Here is a 19,663-nt window from a genome sequence, read left to right on the forward strand (position 1 = left end):
GGTGTCACGGTGAGGGTGTGTCTGTGTAGTAGTGAGGGCTGTGTCGGTGTCACGGTGAGGGCTGTGTCGGTGTAGTAGTGAGGGCTGTGACGGTGTCACGGTGAGGGGTGTGTCTGTGTAGTAGTGAGGGCTGTGTCGGTGTCACGGTGAGGGGGGTGTCTGTGTAGTAGTGAGGGCTGTGTCGGTGTCACGGTGAGTGTGTGTCTGTGTAGTAGTGAGGGCTGTGTCGGTGTCACGGTGAGGGGGGTGTCTGTGTAGTAGTGAAGGTTGTGTCGGTGTCGCGGTGAGGGGGGTGTCTGTGTAGTAGTGAGGGCTGTGTCGGTATCACGGTGAGGGGTGTGTCTGTGTAATAGTGAGGGCTGTGTCGGTGTCACGGTGAGGGGGGTGCCTGTGTAGTAGTGAGGGCTGTGTGGCTCGTTCACTGCCTATGTCGAGAGGTCGTTCCCTGAGTTTCTCAATGCAACGTCATATTCCTTCATCTACCCCGCCCCCTGCGTTTCCCATCCCATGAGTTCAAAACACTCCCTGACCCTCCTGTAGAGCAGTGAACGTAAATCACCGAACAGAGGAGATCCTTCGGCCCGCAATGTTGTGATATACCAATTAATCTAAGTCCCTTCTGCCCAACACACGACCATCTCTAACAATTCCCTGCAAATCCACGTGTCTGTCAAAGAGCCAGTGAAACGCCTATATCGATCTGCCCTCACCACCGTCTCTGGTAGCACAGTACAATTACCCACCAGTCTCTGTGTGAATGAAAAACTTGTCAACCTCATCTCCTCTGAACTTATCCCTCTCACATCAATGCATGCCCTCTTGTACTGGACATTTGTATCCTGGGGGAAATAACACCCGCTGTCTGGTCCATCTGTGTCTGTTCTAGTGAGATATCCCTCTGCCAGTTGTCCCCTCCGCCTTCGCCGCTCCAGAGAAAAGAAACCGAAAATTCTGACCACTGCCTATAGATAGTGCCCTCTATACCGGGCAGCATCCTAGTGAATCCCCACTGTATCCTCCCCAAAGACACTCACACTTCCTTTAACGGAGCGTCCAGAAATTAATCAGGAATCTCCGAAACGTTAAACCCAGTCCCAACTCCTATCTGCTCCGCCCTTTGGTTACCCGGCACTCTTCCCCATTCACAGTGTGTGGTCCCCAATCCTCTAGACTGAAGTTCCTCTCTCCTTCCAAACCTCCCACAATTCTTATGAAACAGCGCCTGGGCTTCAACTTAGCAGGTACATCTTTGCCAGAAAACAACCTGGCCGAATCCGCACTTGCCAGATTATTCCTGACGCCAAACATATTGGCCTTCTTTCAATTTATAAACTAAACTCGAGGAGTAGTCAGCATGGCTTTTTAAAGGGCAGGTCGTGCCACACAAGCCTGATTGAATTTTTTGAGGATCTGACTAAACACAATGATGAAGGAAGAGCAGTAGATGTAGTGTATATGTATTTCAGCAAGGCATTTGATAAGGTAACCCGTGCAAGACTTGCTGAGAAAGTAATGAGGCATAGGATCAAAGAGGACATTACCCACAGAAGGTAAAGCGTGCTGTTAGACGGGTCATATTCTGCATGGAGTATGCATGCATATTCTCCCCGGTCACCAGTGGAGTGTCTCGGGGATCTCTTTGGGGCCCTTACTCTTCATGATTTTTATGAATGACCTGGATGAGGGAGTGGAGGGATGGGTTAGCACGTTTGCTGATAACACAAAGGTTGAATGTATTGTGGATAGTGTGGGGGGCTGTCAGAGGTAACAGCGGGACATTGGTAGAATGCAAAACTGAGCAAGAATGTGGCAGATGTTCAATCCAGATAAGTGTGAAATGGCTAATTTTGGTTGATCTTCTCCATCAACTTACCAACCAGTAGAAAGGCAGGATGCAAAAGGACAGACAGAATAGAAGAATGTTCAACAAATTGGCACATGAAACACAATATTGCAAAATGCAAGGTCGTGCACATTTGTTGTAGAAATAAATGTGCGGACTATTGCCTAAACGGGGAGAAATTCCAAAACACAGAGAGGCAATGGGACATCTTCTTCCACTGCGCCATCACATCTTTCAACGCACGAGAACTAACTCCACATTTTTGTGGTATATATTAATATTTGTAATTTACATTGATATTACATCTTTGATCCATACTGATGCTTCACAACAAGAAATTACAGGCCGTGTAAATCTCAGATAAAGGGGTCTTTATTCCCTGGAGCGTAGCTGTGACCTTACAGAGTTGCAAAAACTCAAGAGGGGCACAGACAGAGGGAATGCGCACAGACTTTTACCCAGAGCTGAGGTATCGAGACCCACTCGGCACAAGACTGAGGTGAGAGTGGGTGGAAAGGAGATAAAGGGAGAGAGATCAGAGAGACGCAGGTGTTTGAGGGAACGGAGAGGAGAGGGAAAGAGTGCGGTAGAGAGGGGGAAAGGAAGAAAAATATAAAGAGGTTGGAAGAGGGAGCGGAGAAATAGCAGTCGGAGAAAGGTCGAGAAAATAGGGTGAGGAGATGGGGTAGAGAGAGTTAGAGGGAGTGAGAAAGAGCGGGATGGGGAGGGATGGCGAGAAAGAACGGGATAGATGGAGATCGGGGTTTCCATGTGTTGTGGGGAGAAAGGGGTTACGAAAAGAGGAGAATAGAGAAGCAGGTAGGGCAGAGAATGTCGGGAGGATTTTGAGAGGATGGTGTGAGTGAGAGTGGAGGAGGGATAAGGAAGGGAAAGGCGGGGTAATCCTTTGATTCAAGTCGGCTATCCGGGCTGTTGACAGAAAACCTGGATCTTGGCAGGAATATCCGGGCAGCAGGGAGCAGACTTCTCACAGATGAAATGGTAATTATTATGAAGGCAATAGTCACTCCCTCCACTCGATTTGCATTCACTGCAGGAGGTCCTTCCGGATGTCACCTTGTACAGCAGACCATAGGCATCATTCCTATCAGTAAATGGTTACAAAATTTGAACAGAGACTAAACAGATCCGGCGGAACACGAGACCGTCGTCAAACTAATCCTATTAAACCCGGGCAATCACCACAGCCCTGTGTCATTCCCAAAATAATTTTAGTGTCCCAATGTCTCCCCACTGCTCTGTGTCAGTCGCCTAATTAATCCAACTACACCACCTCCCCCACAGCCTCCGGCCCGTCGTCCCGCGGTCCCCACAGTCCTGTGGCAGACCCAATGCGAATCGAACACCCCACGTTCTACCGTCAAATCTATTTTTGTCCCCAAACGGATCTTACACTCCCATCCTTCCCCCTAGAGATTATCGAGGTCCCGAAATTAATCCCATCGGCACAATCTGATCATGCAACCATCTGTTGGTCCCCACATCCATCCCACGGCTCCTTCCTCTTCCCACAGTTCATGTCAGTCTTCAGGTTAATCCCATTGCCTCTCACCGCTCTCTCAGCCCTGCGTCAGTCAGCAGACTGGATCCACTGACCGACTCTGTGCCCACATCCCCGTATCGGTCTCCAAACTAAACCAGTTGTCCCACTCTCTCCCCTCAGGTCAGTGTCAGACCCCAAACTGATCCAGCTGTCCCACTCTCTCCCCTCAGATCAGTGTCAGACCCCAAACTGATCCAGTTGTCCCACTCTCTCCCCCCAGATCAGTGTCAGACCCCGAACTGATCCTGTTGTCCCACTCTCTCCCCTCAGATCAGTGTCAGACCCCAAACTGATCCAGTTGTCCCACTCTCTCCCCCCAGATCAATGTCAGACCCCAAACTGATCCGGCTGCATAACTCTTTCTCACAGAGTAAGGCCTGTCGTCAAACCTATCCCAGTCTGCCTACTTCACCCTACAGAACTGTGTCAGACCCCGAACTAATTCCACAGGATCGCCCAATGCGCACAGCCCTGCGTCAGTCACCAAAATAATCCCAGGGAAATAATCCCCGGGGCCGACAGCAAATCGTCAAAATATTTCGCTGCCCACTCCTGTGACTGACACGTATCTCTCCCTAAAATATTCCCCCTGTATCGTTCTCTCCCGAAACCAAATCCCAGCCCCAACTCTCTTCTCACAAACCTACTTCAGTCCGTAAACTAATCCCATTTTCTCCCCTCGGGACAGTGTCAGACCCCGAACTGATCCAGTTGTCCCACTCTCTCCCCCAAGGTCAGTGTCAGACCCTAAACTGATCCGGCTGCATAACTCTTTCTCACAGAGTAAGGCCTGTCGTCAAACCTATCCCAGTCTGCCTACTGCACCCTACTGATCAGTGTCAGACCCCAAACTAATCCAGTTGTCCCACTCTCTCCCCTCAGATCAGTGTCAGACCCCGAACTGATCCTGTTGTCCCACTCTCTCCCCCCAGATCAGTGTCAGACCCCAAACTGATCCAGTTGCCCCACTCTCTCCCCCCAGGTCAGTGTCAGACCCCAAACTGATCCAGTTGTCCCACTCTCTCCCCTCAGATCAGTGTCAGACCCCAAACTGATCCAGTTGTCCCACTCTCTCCCCCCAGATCAGTGTCAGACCCCAGACTGATCCAGTTGTCCCACTCTCTCCCCCCAGATCAATGTCAGACCCCAAACTGATCCGGCTGCATAACTCTTTCTCACAGAGTAAGGCCTGTCGTCAAACCTATCCCAGTCTGCCTACTGCACCCTACTGATCAGTGTCAGACCCCAAACTAATCCAGTTGTCCCACTCTCTCCCCTCAGATCAGTGTCAGACCCCGAACTGATCCTGTTGTCCCACTCTCTCCCCCCAGATCAGTGTCAGACCCCAAACTGATCCAGTTGTCCCACTCTCTCCCCCCAGGTCAGTGTCAGACCCCAAACTGATCCAGTTGTCCCACTCTCTCCCCTCAGATCAGTGTCAGACCCCAAACTGATCCAGTTGTCCCACTCTCTCCCCCCAGATCAGTGTCAGACCCCAAACTGATCCAGTTGTCCCACTCTCTCCCCCCAGATCAATGTCAGACCCCGAACTGATCCGGCTGCATAACTCTTTCTCACAGAGTAAGGCCTGTCGTCAAACCTATCCCAGTCTGCCTACTTCACCCTACAGATCTGTGTCAGACCCCGAACTAATTCCACAGGATCGCCCAATGCGCACAGCCCTGCGTCAGTCACCAAAATAATCCCAGGGAAATAATCCCCGGGGCCGACAGCAAATCGACAAAATATTTCGCTGCCCACTCCTGTGACTGACACGTATCCCTCCCTAAAATATTCCCCTTGTATCGTTCTCTCCCGACACCAAATCCCAGCCCCAACTCTCTTCTCACAAACCTACTTCAGTCCGTAAACTAATCCGATTTTCTCCCCTCAGGACAGTGTCATTCCCAATCTCCCACCACACAGTTCAGTCCAAAACTCACCCGTTCGCGCATTGTCCAAGCCAGTAATCAAGGTCTTGGGGATCAAGAGACCGTAAAACAAAACTCTGTAAAATTAAATCCCTTTGATTAATGGCGAGAATCGAAAACTGTTTACGGGAGAGTGTGATGGGATGGGGTGGAGAGAGATTCACTCTGTGTCTGACCCCGGGTGTGCGTTACGGGAGTGTATTATGGATTTTCACTCAATGTCTTGACACCGCGTGTGTGTGATGATTCCTGTGTTACTGTGGAATCTTCCCGTGCTGTACACATACCGATTCATCCCTTGAATTGATTTCCAGCAGCCTTGAATCTCGGTTTGAACATTCTTGCATCGCTCTGGGGAAAGATGTTTCAAACGTCGAAACATAATAACACCGGTCTTTATTTGTGACCCAGTCCCTGGAACACGTTTGCTCTGGAAATCAGGAACAAGAAACAGTGAGACACGGAGTGAATTATCTCTTCACACTTTCCCATCACACAGGCGCGGTGTGTCACAGAGTGTATTTCCCGCCACGCGGTCTCATCACGCACACCTGAGTTCAAGCACAGAGTGAATCTCCCCCCACGCCGTCCAAACGCACATTAACAAGGATCAGGAACAGTGAAGTTCCCTCCAAACCATCCATCACACACTCACGGGGTGAAGACACAGAGTGTATCTCCTACCACACTGTCCCATCGCACACTCCTGGGCAGAGCCACAGAATGAGGTTCCCTCCATAACGTCCCATCAATGGTTCACAGGATCAGACACAGAGCGAAGATTACTCCACATCATCCATCATAGACTCTCCAGTCAGGCACAGACTGGGGGAACGTCTAACCCTCCGCTGATACACAGACGGAGTCAGACACTAAATGATACTCGCTCCACACCATTTTATCACTCATTCAGAGTGTCAGAAAAAGAGCGATGCACCCTCCACACTGTCCTATCAGAGACCCCTGAATCAAACATGGAGTGAAGCCATTGCGGATCGTCCCACAGCCTCTGGGCCGGATCCAGAATGAAGTTTGCCCCACACGCTCCACTCTCCCGCGGTCAGCCACAGAGTGAAACGCTCTCTCTCTCTGTCTCTCTCTCTCTCTCTCTCCCTCCCTCTCTCTCTCTCTCTCTCTCTCTCTCTCTCTCTCTCTCTCTCTCTCTCTCTCTCTCTCTCTCTCTCTCTCTCTCTCTCTCTCTCTCTCTCTCTCTCTCTCTCTCTCTCTCTCTCTCTCTCTCTCTCCACTGCTCCATATCACACACACACATAGGTTTAGACGTTTACACTGCACGCTGGTTATTGTCAAATCTCACGCTCTTGCGGACAGACAAAGAGTGAAGCTGCTTCCAAACCGTCCTATCACACATTCCTGGAGTGAGACACAGAGCTAAGCTGCTGTCACAGTGTCCAATCGCACACTCCAGGGATCAGACACAGTGTAGCTCCTTCAGCACCGTCCGATTACTGACACCCGGAGAGAGACATGGAGTGAAGCTCTTTCTCACTCTCCCATGACACAAGCTCAGGGACAAAAACAGTGTGCACCGTCCGCACCGTCTCATCGCACTCACCCGAGATCAGACACAGTGTGAAACTCCCTCCACTCCTCCATGGCCTCATCACACATTCCAACGGTCAGAGTGAGGAGCGAGGGAGTCAATCTCTTCCGGGGTTAGAGTCTGGGTCTTACTCCCTCCACATCGTCTCATCACACACTCCCTGGGTCAGAGAACAGAATTTATATCCCTCCACAAACTCCAGTCACACACAACCTTGGTCAGACACACTATGAATCTCTCTATCCACGGCCCCATAACACTCTCCAGTGGTCAGACACAGAAAGAAACTCCCTCAACACACACGACAAACGTCAGAGGGACAGTGATTCCTCCTGTATATCTTCTCAACACACCACACAGCAAAGTGTCAGACACAGAGGGAAGCTGCCTCCATACGGTCCCATCACACACTCCCGAGACTAATACAATGTGAATCTCCCTTCCTATCGCTGTTCCTAGCGGGTCACAGAGTCAGGCTCTCTCTGAACCGCCCCATCACACCCTCCTGTGTTCCCACTGTTACGTATTCAGGCAACAATAAATATATATGAGTTCGGCAAGGGTTTTTATAACAAATAACACGTTTATTAAACACTGAAAACAAACCCCCCAAAAGTAAACAAACACTAGCGTAACCGGAAAACAGCTGCGGTGCGGCAGATTCACAGTTCTTAATAGCGTTGCAGTTCAAACAGTTCTTAAAGCTTTATTGAAAAAAAACAGTTCTTTAAAGCGGTCTGCCGAAAGTTCAAAAGCTCACAGTCCATTTAAAAGGAGAGACTTTTTAAGGCGATTTAAATTCTCTTCCACGTCGTTGTCCTTCGATCCCCGGCGTCGAACTTTCCCACGAAGAATTTTATGAAATATAACGGCTTAAAGGCACTGACCTTCCTTCCACACTATTCTCAAATCCTTTCTGGTCAAACCCAGGGATTAATAGCAAGAATAGTCAACGGAATCCTTCCGAATGAGGATCAAATAAGGTCGAAACCCATCCACCGTCGAAAATCGATTCTCCTCGATCTTTAACTTCCGAACACCGATATTCACTCTCCACTAGCAAAGAAACTGCTGGCAATGACCTTTTAAACTTTAGGCATTATATAAACATTCATTTTTCAACTAAACTGCGTCATAACATTAAATCACGCAGTGACATGAAGTCAGCTTGGCAAACCCAGCCACGAACTGCCCCACCCCACAGGGTGGGTCTTCCTTTTATAACCTGTAAAAAAAAACCTGTCACATGACCTCTACTGGCGGGAAAATGACGTCACTCCACCATCACAAGACCATTACCTCATGTCCATTATAGCTTCAGCCCCAGTCACGTGACAAGGGTACCACGTCACGTGTCATGGGTACGTAACACCTCCCTCCAAAAAAAAAACATTTTTGATCTTACAAGAACAAAAATTTTAACTATTACTTACAAGAAAAACAAATGTATAAATTATATAACATACACAATATACAATACAGTAGGAGTGTTACAATAAAAAACACCCCAAAAAAAATACATTGTACATTGAACATCGAGATAGGCAATCAGCAACCACATTATCTTTACCTTTAATATGAGTTATCACAATATTGTACTCTTGTAACATCAAACTCCAATTTAATAATCTTCTGTTTTTGTTTTTCATCTTACTCAGAAAAACTAACTGATTATGATCAGTGTAAACAATAAGTGGTTTTTGAGTTGTACCAATATATACCTCAAAATATTCCAAAGCTAAAACAAGAGATAACAATTCTTTCTCTATTGTGGAGTAGTTTCTTTGATGCTTATTAAATTTCTTAGAAAAGTAAGCTACTGGATGATCAACCTCATCACCATCATTCCTTCGCATCAATACTGCTCCCGCAGCTTCATCACTAGCATCTACAGCTAATGAAAAAGGTTTTTCAAAGTCAGGTGCCTTAAGCACAGGTTGTTGACATATCATTGTTTTCAATTTTTCAAATGCTTCCTGACAAGGCACTGTCCACACAAACTTCACATTCTTCTGCAGAAGGTTAGTTAATGGAAGGGCAACATTAGCAAAATTCTTACAAAATTTTCGATAATATCCTACCATTCCCAAAAATCTTCTGAGAGATTTTTTCCCCGTCGGAGTGGGAATCTCTAAAATTGCCTGAACTTTTGCCTGAACAGGAGCTACCTTACCTTGACCTACAACATAACCAAGGTAAGTCACAGTGGCATGTTCAAATTCACTCTTAGCTAAATTAATAGTCAAGTTAGCTTTTGAAAGTCTTTCAAACAATTTCTCCACCGCAATTATGTGTGCTTCCCAAGTATCATTTCCTGTCACTAAATCATCAATATAAGCATCAGTATCTTTCAATCCCTGAATCACAGAGTTAATCATCCTCTGGAAAGTACCTGGGGCATTCTTCATCCCAAATGGAAGAACATTATACTCATATAACCCAGATGGAGTTACAAATGCAGAAATCTCTCTACCTCTGTCCGTTAATGGAACATACCAATACCCTTTCAATAAATCAATCTTTGTAAGGAACTTTGCTTTTCCAACCTTATCTACACAATCATCTACTCTAGGAATTGGATATGCATCTGTTTTCGTTACAGCATTCACCTTCCTATAGTCCGTACAAAACCTAATACTACCATCAGGTTTTGGCACCATAACACATGGCGAACTCCAATTCGTGTTAGAATGTCTAATAATATCATTCTCTAACATGTATTCAATTTCTTTCTCAGCAAGTTCACATTTTTCCATGTTCATCCTATATGGATGTTGTTTAATAGGTTTGGCATCTCCAATATCTACATCATGTGAAGCTATAGTAGTCCTTCTCGGAACATCTGGAAACAAATCCTTATATTTAAAAATCAATTCCTTCAACTGTTGTTTCTGCTCTAGCTGTAAATGTGCTAATTTCTCATCCATATTTTTCAGAATGGTCGAATTAGGTAACCTAACAGAAACAATGTTAGATTTAGAATGAAAGTCAGATGAATAATCTATTATGTTCCCAGTTAAATCAAACTCATTCTCACTAACCACAACAGTCACAGTATCAGATTGTTTCCCAAAATATGGTTTAATCATATTAATATGGCAAAGTTGTGTTGACCTTCTACGATCTGGAGTTTTTATTACGTAATCCACATCATTGATTCTAGACACAATTTCATAAGGACCATGAAATCTAGCTTGTAAAGGATTTGTCTGCACTGGGAAAAGAACCAACACCTTATCTCCAGGCTTAAACATCCTCATCCTAGCTTCTTTATCATACCTAGTTTTCATTTTCTCCTGAGCCAAATTTAAATTTTCCTTGGCTAAACTACAAACTTTATGTAACCTGTCCTTAAATTTCAAAACATAGTCCAACAAATTAGTATGCACTTCCTTACTAATCCACTGTTCTTTCAATAAAGCTAAAGGTCCTCTAACTCTATGCCCAAACACAAGTTCAAATGGACTAAAACCTAAATATCCTGTACCGATTCCCTTACTGCAAATAAAATTATGTTTATACTCTCATCCCAGTCACTTTCATTTTCCACACAATATGTCCTAATCATATTCTTGAGGGTAGAATGAAACCTCTCCAAGGCACCTTGAGATTCTGGATGGTATGCAGACGAAGTGATTTGCTTAGCTCCCAATTTATAAACTATCTGTTGAAACAATCCAGACATAAAATTACTGCCTTGATCAGTTTGTATTTCCTTAGGCAATCCAAAATAAGTAAAGAATTTTATAAGAGCCTTCGTCACAGTTTTAGCTTTTATATTCCTAAGTGGTACTGCCTCTGGAAACCTAGACGAAGTACACATGATAGTCAACAAATACTGATAACCAGTTTTTGTCTTTGGTAATGGACCAACACAATCTACAATAACTTTTGAAAACGGTTCACCAAATGCTGGAATAGGTTGTAATGGAGCTACTGGTGTAACCTGATTTGGTTTACTCACAATTTGACAAGTATGGCACGTTTTACAAAACATCGCCACATCTTTTCTTAGACCAGGCCAGTAAAAATGTTTTAAAATCTTGTCCACAGTTTTCCTTACCCCTTGATGTCCACCTAAAGGCACACTATGAGCTAAAGTCAAAATCTCATTTCGATAAACTTTAGGAACAACTACCTGGTAAACAACATTCCATTCCTCACTTGCAGGAATTGTAGGCGACCTCCACTTCCTCACCAACACTCCTTTTTCCAAATAATATCCTACTGACACCTTCTCAATTTCACTACCTAGTAAAGCTTGTTTCCTTAATTTTATCATCTCAGGATCTCTATTCTGCTCTGCTATCATCTCCTTCCGAGACAGAGATAAATCTTCATAGTCAGACTTACTCCCAGAATCTTGTTCAAACAACGAAGGTAAGAAAGTCTCTGACACATCCTCAAAACTCGAATCCTGAGTTGAACAGTCATGAGTAACAACCTCATTCTGCACATCAATCTTTTTAGCCATAGCTCTAGTCACAACACAGGAAGAATCTGTGTTAGAATTCATCTCTGGTTCCTCTGACTCAATTGTCAAATGCACTTCCGGAAAAACTTGTCCACCTGCCAAGTCATTACCTAACAATAAAGAAATACACTTCACAGGTAAGCTATGCTGTAATCCTACCTTAACAAATCCTGTAACTAACCCTGATTTTAAATTTACTTTATGTAAATGTACAGGCATAAAATCACTTCCAACACCTCTTATGTAATTTACCTCACCAGTATCACTCTCTTCATTAAACTTCAACACACTATCTAACATCAGTGATTGAGAAGCTCCAGTATCCCTAAGGATTTTTATTGGCACCAGAGTAGATCCTTCTTTCAAGGATACAAACCCTTCAGTTATAAAATGATCATATCCCTTTCTAACTTGGTCAGACTCTAACAAATCCTCATTTGTGTTTGCCAAACCCTGTAACTTTACAGGTGCTTCAGTATGTTGCACACAAACATCTGGAACTGCTTCTTTCTCTTTCTTTTTCAATTTGAAACAGTTAGCTATTACATGGTCAGGCTTCTTACAATAGTTACAAATAAGACCAAACTGTCTTTCCTTCACAGGTTTTCCTTCCTCCTTACCTTTTTCATTAACCTCTGATTTAATTTCTGATTTACCTTGAGTCTCCATATTATTCTTCCTCGTAAAAATTCTACCCTGAGGAAATTTATTCTTATGGATTAAAACATACTCATCAGCTAATCTAGCACAGTCCTGCAATTTATCAGTATCCCTCTCATTTAAGTAGGTCCTTACTTCAACAGGAATGCTTCTTTTAAATTCCTCCATCAAAATCAGCTCTTTCAATGTACTATAGTCGTCATTTACATTTTTAGAAGAAACCCATCTCTCAAAACACATAGCTTTATCATAGGCAAATTCCACATAAGTCTTTTCCACAGTCTTTTTCAAACTTCTGAATCTTTCCCTATATGCTTCTGGGACTAATTCGTATGCTTTGAGATTATTCGTTTTCACAATATCATAATCTAATGCTTGCGCAGCTGTTAAAGCTGTGTAAACTTGCTGTGCTTTGCCTTTAATTACACTCTGTAACAACACTGACCATTTTTCTTTCGGCCAGTCTGACATCCGAGCAATAGTTTCAAAACGTTGAAAATATCTTTCCACTTCTGTTTCACTAAATGGAGGGACCAATTTAATTTCTTGACTAGCAACAAACGGTTTTTTAGAATCAGAAGACTGATTCCCAGACCTTAATTTCGCCATTGCATATTCAAAATCTCTCTGCTTCTGTTCAGCTTCCAATTTACACCTCTCTATCATCATTTGTTCAATTTGCAATTGCATCTCCAGATTACTTATTGGAAACGATTCTAAAATCGATTCATCAAAATCACCCGAAGCCACAAAGTGTGATGCGATTTTTCTCTGTATTACAGCTTTTGATGTAGTCTTCAAAATACCTTTAAGGTGCAATCTACGAGCTATCTCAGATACATCAGTTTTTTTCGCCTTCGCTAACAAATCCACGGCTGGCGAATCCAGAAACTCATCAATATTCATCGTTGCCGAAAATCACTCACAAGCCAATCAAACTAAAGAATCGAGCAGTCCCCGTTACCAAAACACCGATTCAAAAGTTAACAAGCATTTAAACCCAAACAATCCAATCACGGACGAGCCCCCATATTTATGATACGTATTCAGGCAAGAATAAATATATATGAGTTCGGCAAGGGTTTTTATAACAAATAACACGTTTATTAAACACTGAAAACAAACCCCCCAAAAGTAAACAAACACTAGCGTAACCGGAAAACAGCTGCGGTGCGGCAGATTCACAGTTCTTAATAGCGTTGCAGTTCAAACAGTTCTTAAAGCGGTATTGAAAAAAAACAGTTCTTTAAAGCGGTATGCCGAAAGTTCAAAAGGTCACAGCCCATTTAAAAGGAGAGACTTTTTAAGGCGATTTTAATTCTCTTCCACGTCGTTGTCCTTCGATCCCCGGCGTCGAAATTTCCCACGAAGAATTTTATGAAATATAACGGCTTAAAGGCACTGACCTTCCTTCCACACTATTCTCAAATCCTTTCTGGTCAAACCCAGGGATTAATAGCAAGAATAGTCAACGGAATCCTTCCGAATGAGGATCAAATAAGGTCGAAACCCATCCACCGTCGAAAATCGATTCTCCTCGATGTTTAAATTCCGAACTCCGATATTCACTCTCCACTAGCAAAGAAACTGCTGGCAATGACCTTTTAAACTTTAGGCATTATATACAACTTCATTTTTCAACTAAACTGCGTCATAACATTAAATCACGCAGTGACATGAAGTCAGCTTGGCAAACTCAGCCACGAACTGCCCCACCCCACAGGGTGGGTCTTCCTTTTATAACCTGTAAAAAAAAACTGTCACATGACCTCTACTGGCGGGAAAATGACGTCACTCCACCATCACAAGACCATTACCTCAAGTCCAGTATAGCTTCAACCCCAGTCACGTGACAAGGGTACCACTGTCACGTGTCACGGGTACGTAACACCACACACAGCGAAATTCCGCTCACACACTCACGGGGTTAGACTCCCTCCACAATATCCAATCACACAGTCTGGCGAAGCATAGAATGAACTTCCCTCTGCACTGTCCCATCACACAACCCCGCTGTCAGACACAGAGTGAAGTTGGATCCATACTGTCCCATCAGACATTCCGGGAGTGGGACATAGGGTGAAGCTGAAATGTTACGTCTCAAAATCCCGGGGTCAGACACAGAGTGAATCCACCTCCACAACGTCCCATCACACTCTCCTGGATTCAGTGACAGAGTGAAACTTCCTCCACGCAGTCCCATCACACTCACCGGGTCAAACACAGAGTCAATCATCCTCCATACCATCTCATCACACACTCCCGATATCGAGCACAGAGTGACGCTTCCTCTCTTCATGCATGCCCTGTGTTGAGGAACGGGTGAAAGTGGAGGATGATGTCTCACCTCTTCTGCTGGTCATCAATTCGCAGATTTGAGCCTTGGTTTCGTTGACAGATCTGTACTTCGTTTCCATCTCAGTGAACTGATGACGGAGATTGCTGTGCCTTCGTTTAAGATCGGACAGATTAGAGTTCAGCGCAGAGAGATTCTTAAGACAGCTTCTCTGGGAGAGTTCCGGATGGGAATTTTCCGATATTGTGGATTCACACACTCCAGGATCCAGACACAGAGTGATGCTCTCTCTGTTCCGTCCCATCTCTCTCTCTGGGATTCAGACACAGATTGAATCCACATCCACAACGTCCCATCACACTCTCCTGGATTCAGTGCCAGAGCGAAACGCGCTCCATGCAATGGCATCACACTCGCTCGGTCAACCACAGAGTGGATCACCCTCCATACCATCTCTTCACACACTCCCGATGTCAGACACAGAGTGACGCTTCCTCTCTTCATGCCTGCCCTGTGATGAGGAGCGGGTGAAAGAGGGGGATGATGTCTTACCTCTTCTGCTGGTCAACAATTCGCAGATTTGAGCCTTGGTTTCGTTGACAGATCTGTACTTCGTTTCCATCTCAGTGAACTGGTGACGGAGATCGTTGTGCATTCGTTTAAGAGACTGACGAATCTGTGATACTGAGAGAGATGGTGAAGGATGTTTAGCGTTTACAGTGACACGTGAGTCAGCGTCACGCTACCGAATAGGTCACAGAGAATGTTGTGTCAGTGTCACGGTGAAGGGTGTCACAGTGTTGAAATGTGCTGCTGACACAGTGGGAGGAGCCGGCACCACGTTGAGGGGTGTGTCTGTGTCACTCTGAGGGGTTATTAATGCCCTGGTAAACGTTTTTCTGTTGTTACAATGGGGTCTGTGTCAGCATCGTGGTGATGATTGATTCCCTGTCTCAGCGCGGGGCATGTTCGAGCTGCTGCGCGGGACAAGTGGGGGCTACTGTGATAGGTGTTTCTGTGCCCCGTCGAGAGGTGTGCCGGGCCACAATGCAGTGTATCTCGATGACAAGGCGAAGGATATTTCAGGTGCGGGAAATGTCAGAGTGAGGGGTCTGGTTGTGTCATGGTGTGTGGAGTATCGGTGTAATGTGTGGTTGTTGGTCTCATTGAGAGGAGTGTGTCTGTATCATTGTGAGAGGCATGTCATGGCCACGGTGTGTGTCCGATTGTCACGCTGAGCTGTGTGTCAGTGTCACGGAGAGGACTATGTCGGTGTCATTGTGAATTTAGGTCTATGTATCAAGGTAAGGGGTTTGTCTGTGTCAGGGTGAGGTCTGGGTAATTGCCTCAGTGAGCGGAGCATCGGTGTGATGTTGAGGGGCGATCTTGTCTCGGACAGGGGTGTCACCTGTGAGTCCTTGTCTCGGTGGAGAGCTGGGCGGGTCACGTTGAGGAGCCTGTAGGTGTCAGTGGTGGCTTAGAGTCACGGTAAAGGGCGTGTCGGTGTCACTGAGGTGTGTTTCGCCTTGAGACAGGTTGTCTGGGAGAGACCTGGGTGGGAAATCTCAGATATCTGGGATTGAAAGATTGAGTTTAACTCATGGACATTGGCGTTGGGTCCTGTTCATCAGCTGATTTTCTTCCCAAAGGAGTATGTAGTTCGGTCAGAGGTGATCTGAGATGGTGAAGGATGTTTGGCGTTTATAATGTGTCAGCGTCAAGCTACTGAGCGGGTCACGGAGAGTGGTGCGTCAGTGTTACAGTAAGAGGTGTGCTGGGCGCCACCGTCAGGTACGTGTCTGGGACGCACTGAGGGGTATATCAGGTTACGAGCGAGGTTTTCGTCGGTGTCACGATGGGAGATGCGTCAGTATCGCGGTGATAGTTGATTCCCTGTCACACCGACTCGGTGTTTCAGTGAGAAACGCGTAGCTGTCATTGTGATAGGTGTTTCTGGTTCAATGTGAGAGGTGTACCGGGTCACATCGCCGTGTATCTCTATGTCGCGGTAAATGATAGGGCATTGAGGAATGCAGTAGAACAGAGTGATCTAGGAATAATGATGCATTATTCCCTGAAGGTGGAATCTCATGTGGATAGGGTGGCGAAGAAAGCTTTTGGTATGCTGGCCTTTATAAATCAGAGCATTGAATATAGGAGTTGGGTTGTAATGTTAAAATTATACAAGACATTGGTAAGACCGAATTTGGAGTATTGTGTACAGTTCTGGTCACCGAATTATAGGAAAGATGTCAACAAAATAGAGAGAGTAGAGAGGAGATTTACTAGAATGTTACCTGGGTTTCAGCACCAAAGTTACAGGGAAAGGTTGAACAAGTTAGGTCTTTATTCCTTGGAACGTAGAAAGTTGAGGGGGGTAATAGCGGTATTTTAAATTATGAGGGGATAGATAGAGTTGACGTGGATTGGCTTTTTTCCATTGAGAGCAGGGGAGATTCAAAAAAAGAGGACATGATTTGACAGTTAGGGTCAAAAGTGTAAGGGTAACACGAGGGGGAATTTCTTTACTCAGAGAGTGGTAACTGTGTGTAACGAGCTTCAGTAGAAGTCGTAGAGGCAGGTTCGATATTGTCATTTAAAGTATAATTGGATAGGTACATGGACAGGAAAGGAATGGAGGGTTATGGGCTGAGTGCGGTTCAGTGGGACGAGATGAGAGTAAGCGTTTGTCACGGACCAGAAGGGCCGAGATGGCCTGTTTCTGTACTGTAATTGTCATATAGTTATATGGTTTCTGGGTCCATGTGAGAGGTGTACCGGGTCACATCCCGGTGTATCTCTATGTCACGGTGAGAGATATGTCGGGGTCACAGTGCGAGGTTTGACGGTGTTACAGTGAGAGACTCACCAGTGTCATAGTGTCCGATGTATTGGTGTGACAGCGGAAAAAATATGTCGATGTCACGGTGAGGGGTGTGTTTGAGTCACGGGGAAGGACCTGTTGTGGTCACGGTGGATCTGTCGCTATCACAGTAAGTTTAGTGTTGTTGTCACGGTGAGGACTGAGTGGGTGACGCTCTGAGGGGCTTGTCGGTGAGTGATGCGTCATTATGACGGAGAGGGGTATATCGGTGTTTCCATGGAGTGGCTTTTGCTGTCATGATAAGAGATGAGTCGTTCTCAAAGTGATGGACGTGTCTGCGTCACAGTGAGGGATATGTCTACGTCACAGTAATGGATGTGTCCACATCACAGGGTGTGACCTGTCGGTGCCACGTCGAGAGGCGTGTCAGTGTTATATTGAATCGTTATTACAATAGGTTGTGTGTTGGTATCAGGCTGAGGGATATGTCAGTTTCATGTTGAGGGATGTGTTGGTGGGGATTGTGTCGGTGTCACGGTGAGGGTTGAGTCGTGGACATGCTGAGAGACCCGTCAGTACCACAGTGAGGGGTGCCTTGGTATCACAGTGAAAGGTGTTTCTGGGAAGTGTTGGGAATGAGTCGCTGTTACAGTGGCCATTTTTATTCTCTGCGGTGTGGTCGTTGCGACCTGTGTGAAACTCACCATGAATACTCCAGCAGATACCCGTGATAACGAGGGCCGCTGTTAAAACACAGATTTGCCATATGCGTCGGTCTGATCGGTCTCTCCTTGTTGGTTGTTCACTGCCCATGTAGTCTGTGGAAAAATCGGGTCCCTGTCTTTGTCAATCCATCGTCATATTCCCAGATCTACCCCACCCCTGCTCTTCCCATCCTCTGAGTTTAAATCGCATCCTTTCGCTGAGCGTAAATTACAGAGCAGAACAGACGCTTCGTCCCAAATTTTTTGCCACACAAATTATACTTAATACCTAAATCGATTTTGCCTTCACAGTTTATTTCCGTCCAATCCCTGAACATAAAAGTGGCAGTCTAAGAACCAATGAAACGCCTCCATCGATTTTCCTTCACCACCACCCCTGGCAGCACATTCCAGTCACCCACGCTCTCTGTGTAAAAAAAAATCTTGCCCCTCACCTCTCCTGAAAAGATCCTCCCTCTTCCCTTCCATTTCGTGGTATTAGCCAATTCTCTCCGGGGGAGAAATGCACCGGTTGTGTTTTGTGTTTGGTCCCTTCGTCCTGCAGTATCGCAGAGTCGTTTGGCTGTATTCATGTGTATTCATGTATGGTTGCATTGCAATGCAACGTATTGAATTGAAACCGTCTCTTCTCCACCGGTTTCACCTGCTTGGGAGGGGAACCCAAAGCAACATATATCCGAATCTGCTTTCACTACGGATCGCCTCATCTTCCCCACCCTGCTTCCATTCTAACTCACAGAACCATGCTCAGCGCCAGAGATCTGACCGGTGAGACTTTCCTCACTCCGAAACTTCCGCGAATCGCTGCTTTTTAATGCGCACTCGCCCAACATTTACCTGGCTCCTGATCTCTGCTTGGAGACGCCGAAACCGTGTGTCTGTTTGACTCAAACACAGAGGGAGGCTCAGTCCATACCATCCTGTCTACCATCCAGGAGTGAGACACAGAGAGAGGCTCCATCCACAACGATCCATCACACAATTCCCTGAACATGCATGGAGTGCAGCTCATTCCAAATTGTCCTATCGCTCACTCCCGTGGTCAGACACAGAGTGAAGCCCAGTCTTCCCCGTCCCAAAGCACACTTCCGGGGTCAGAGAAGAAATGAAGAAATGATACACACTGACTCGTCGCACATAACGGGAGTTAGACATCGAGTGAAACTCACTCCACACAGTCGGATCACAAGCTGCCAGGGATCAGCTACAAAGAGAAGCTCCATCGACACCTTCTCATATCACGCTCTTGGATTCAGATATTTTCTGAAGCTTCCATCCCTGGGCTCAATCGAGGCACAAGCTACGGCACTCAAAGACAGATCAAAGCTCCCTTCCTCCCCTCTCACCAATCCCAAGTCCTTCTCGGATTGTGTGTGTGTGTGTGTGTGTGTGTGTGCGCGCGCGCGCGTGTGTGTGTGTGTGTGTGTGTGTGTGCGTGTGTGTGTGTGTGTGTAGATGGTAGGCTGCGGGATGAGGGTGGAAGGGGAGGATAGTGGAGGTGATAGAAAGGTTGTCAGGATTGTAGATACTATGCAAGTGGTGTGGAGCCACACGACCGGCCTCTGCATGGAGAGTTCTGAAGAGGCACAGATCGTGTGGATAGATATCCAGTGAAAGGGGAGAGAGGTAACTCCAGACGTCATCTCTCCCACATACGCCCCACAATTGCTTGCGACACAGACTGGAAGGAGAGTAGGGAACGGGGGCGACGTGGATGGGGAAAGTTTAGCACATGGATTGTATCTGAGAGACGGAGAGCGGCGTAAGGAAATTACGGTGCGTTGA

At 45.9% G+C, this 19,663-nt stretch overlaps 1 protein-coding gene across 1 annotated transcript; it reads right to left on the minus strand.

Moving 5' to 3' along the window:
- Positions 1-2,764: 2,764 nt before the first annotated feature.
- On the minus strand, positions 2,765-17,884 carry LOC140722185 (C-type lectin domain family 9 member A-like). Its single transcript, XM_073036977.1, has 5 exons — positions 17,858-17,884; positions 14,882-15,013; positions 5,626-5,768; positions 5,351-5,415; positions 2,765-2,948 (listed from the first exon to the last, which is right to left on the minus strand). Exons 2-5 carry the CDS (start codon positions 14,982-14,984, stop codon positions 2,765-2,767), a joined length of 495 nt encoding a protein of 164 aa, XP_072893078.1. The 5' UTR covers positions 14,985-15,013; positions 17,858-17,884.
- Positions 17,885-19,663: the final 1,779 nt, after the last annotated feature.

This window comes from Hemitrygon akajei, unplaced genomic scaffold (assembly GCF_048418815.1).
Source record: "Hemitrygon akajei unplaced genomic scaffold, sHemAka1.3 Scf000071, whole genome shotgun sequence".
NCBI lineage: Eukaryota > Metazoa > Chordata > Chondrichthyes > Myliobatiformes > Dasyatidae > Hemitrygon > Hemitrygon akajei.

What these genes read in the sequence shown, in the direction of transcription:
- LOC140722185 (XM_073036977.1), bottom strand. Translation starts at nt 14,984, where the DNA reads ATGCACAACGATCTCCGTCACCAGTTCACTGAGATGGAAACGAAGTAC. An exon ending in TCAATTCAAGGGATGAATCG is followed by an intron (nt 5,416 to 5,625) that starts GTATGTGTACAG and finishes TTAATTTTACAG; the next exon opens with AGTTTTGTTTTACGGTCTCT. An exon ending in CTTGGACAATGCGCGAACGG is followed by an intron (nt 2,949 to 5,350) that starts GTGAGTTTTGGA and finishes ATTTACTGATAG; the next exon opens with GAATGATGCCTATGGTCTGC.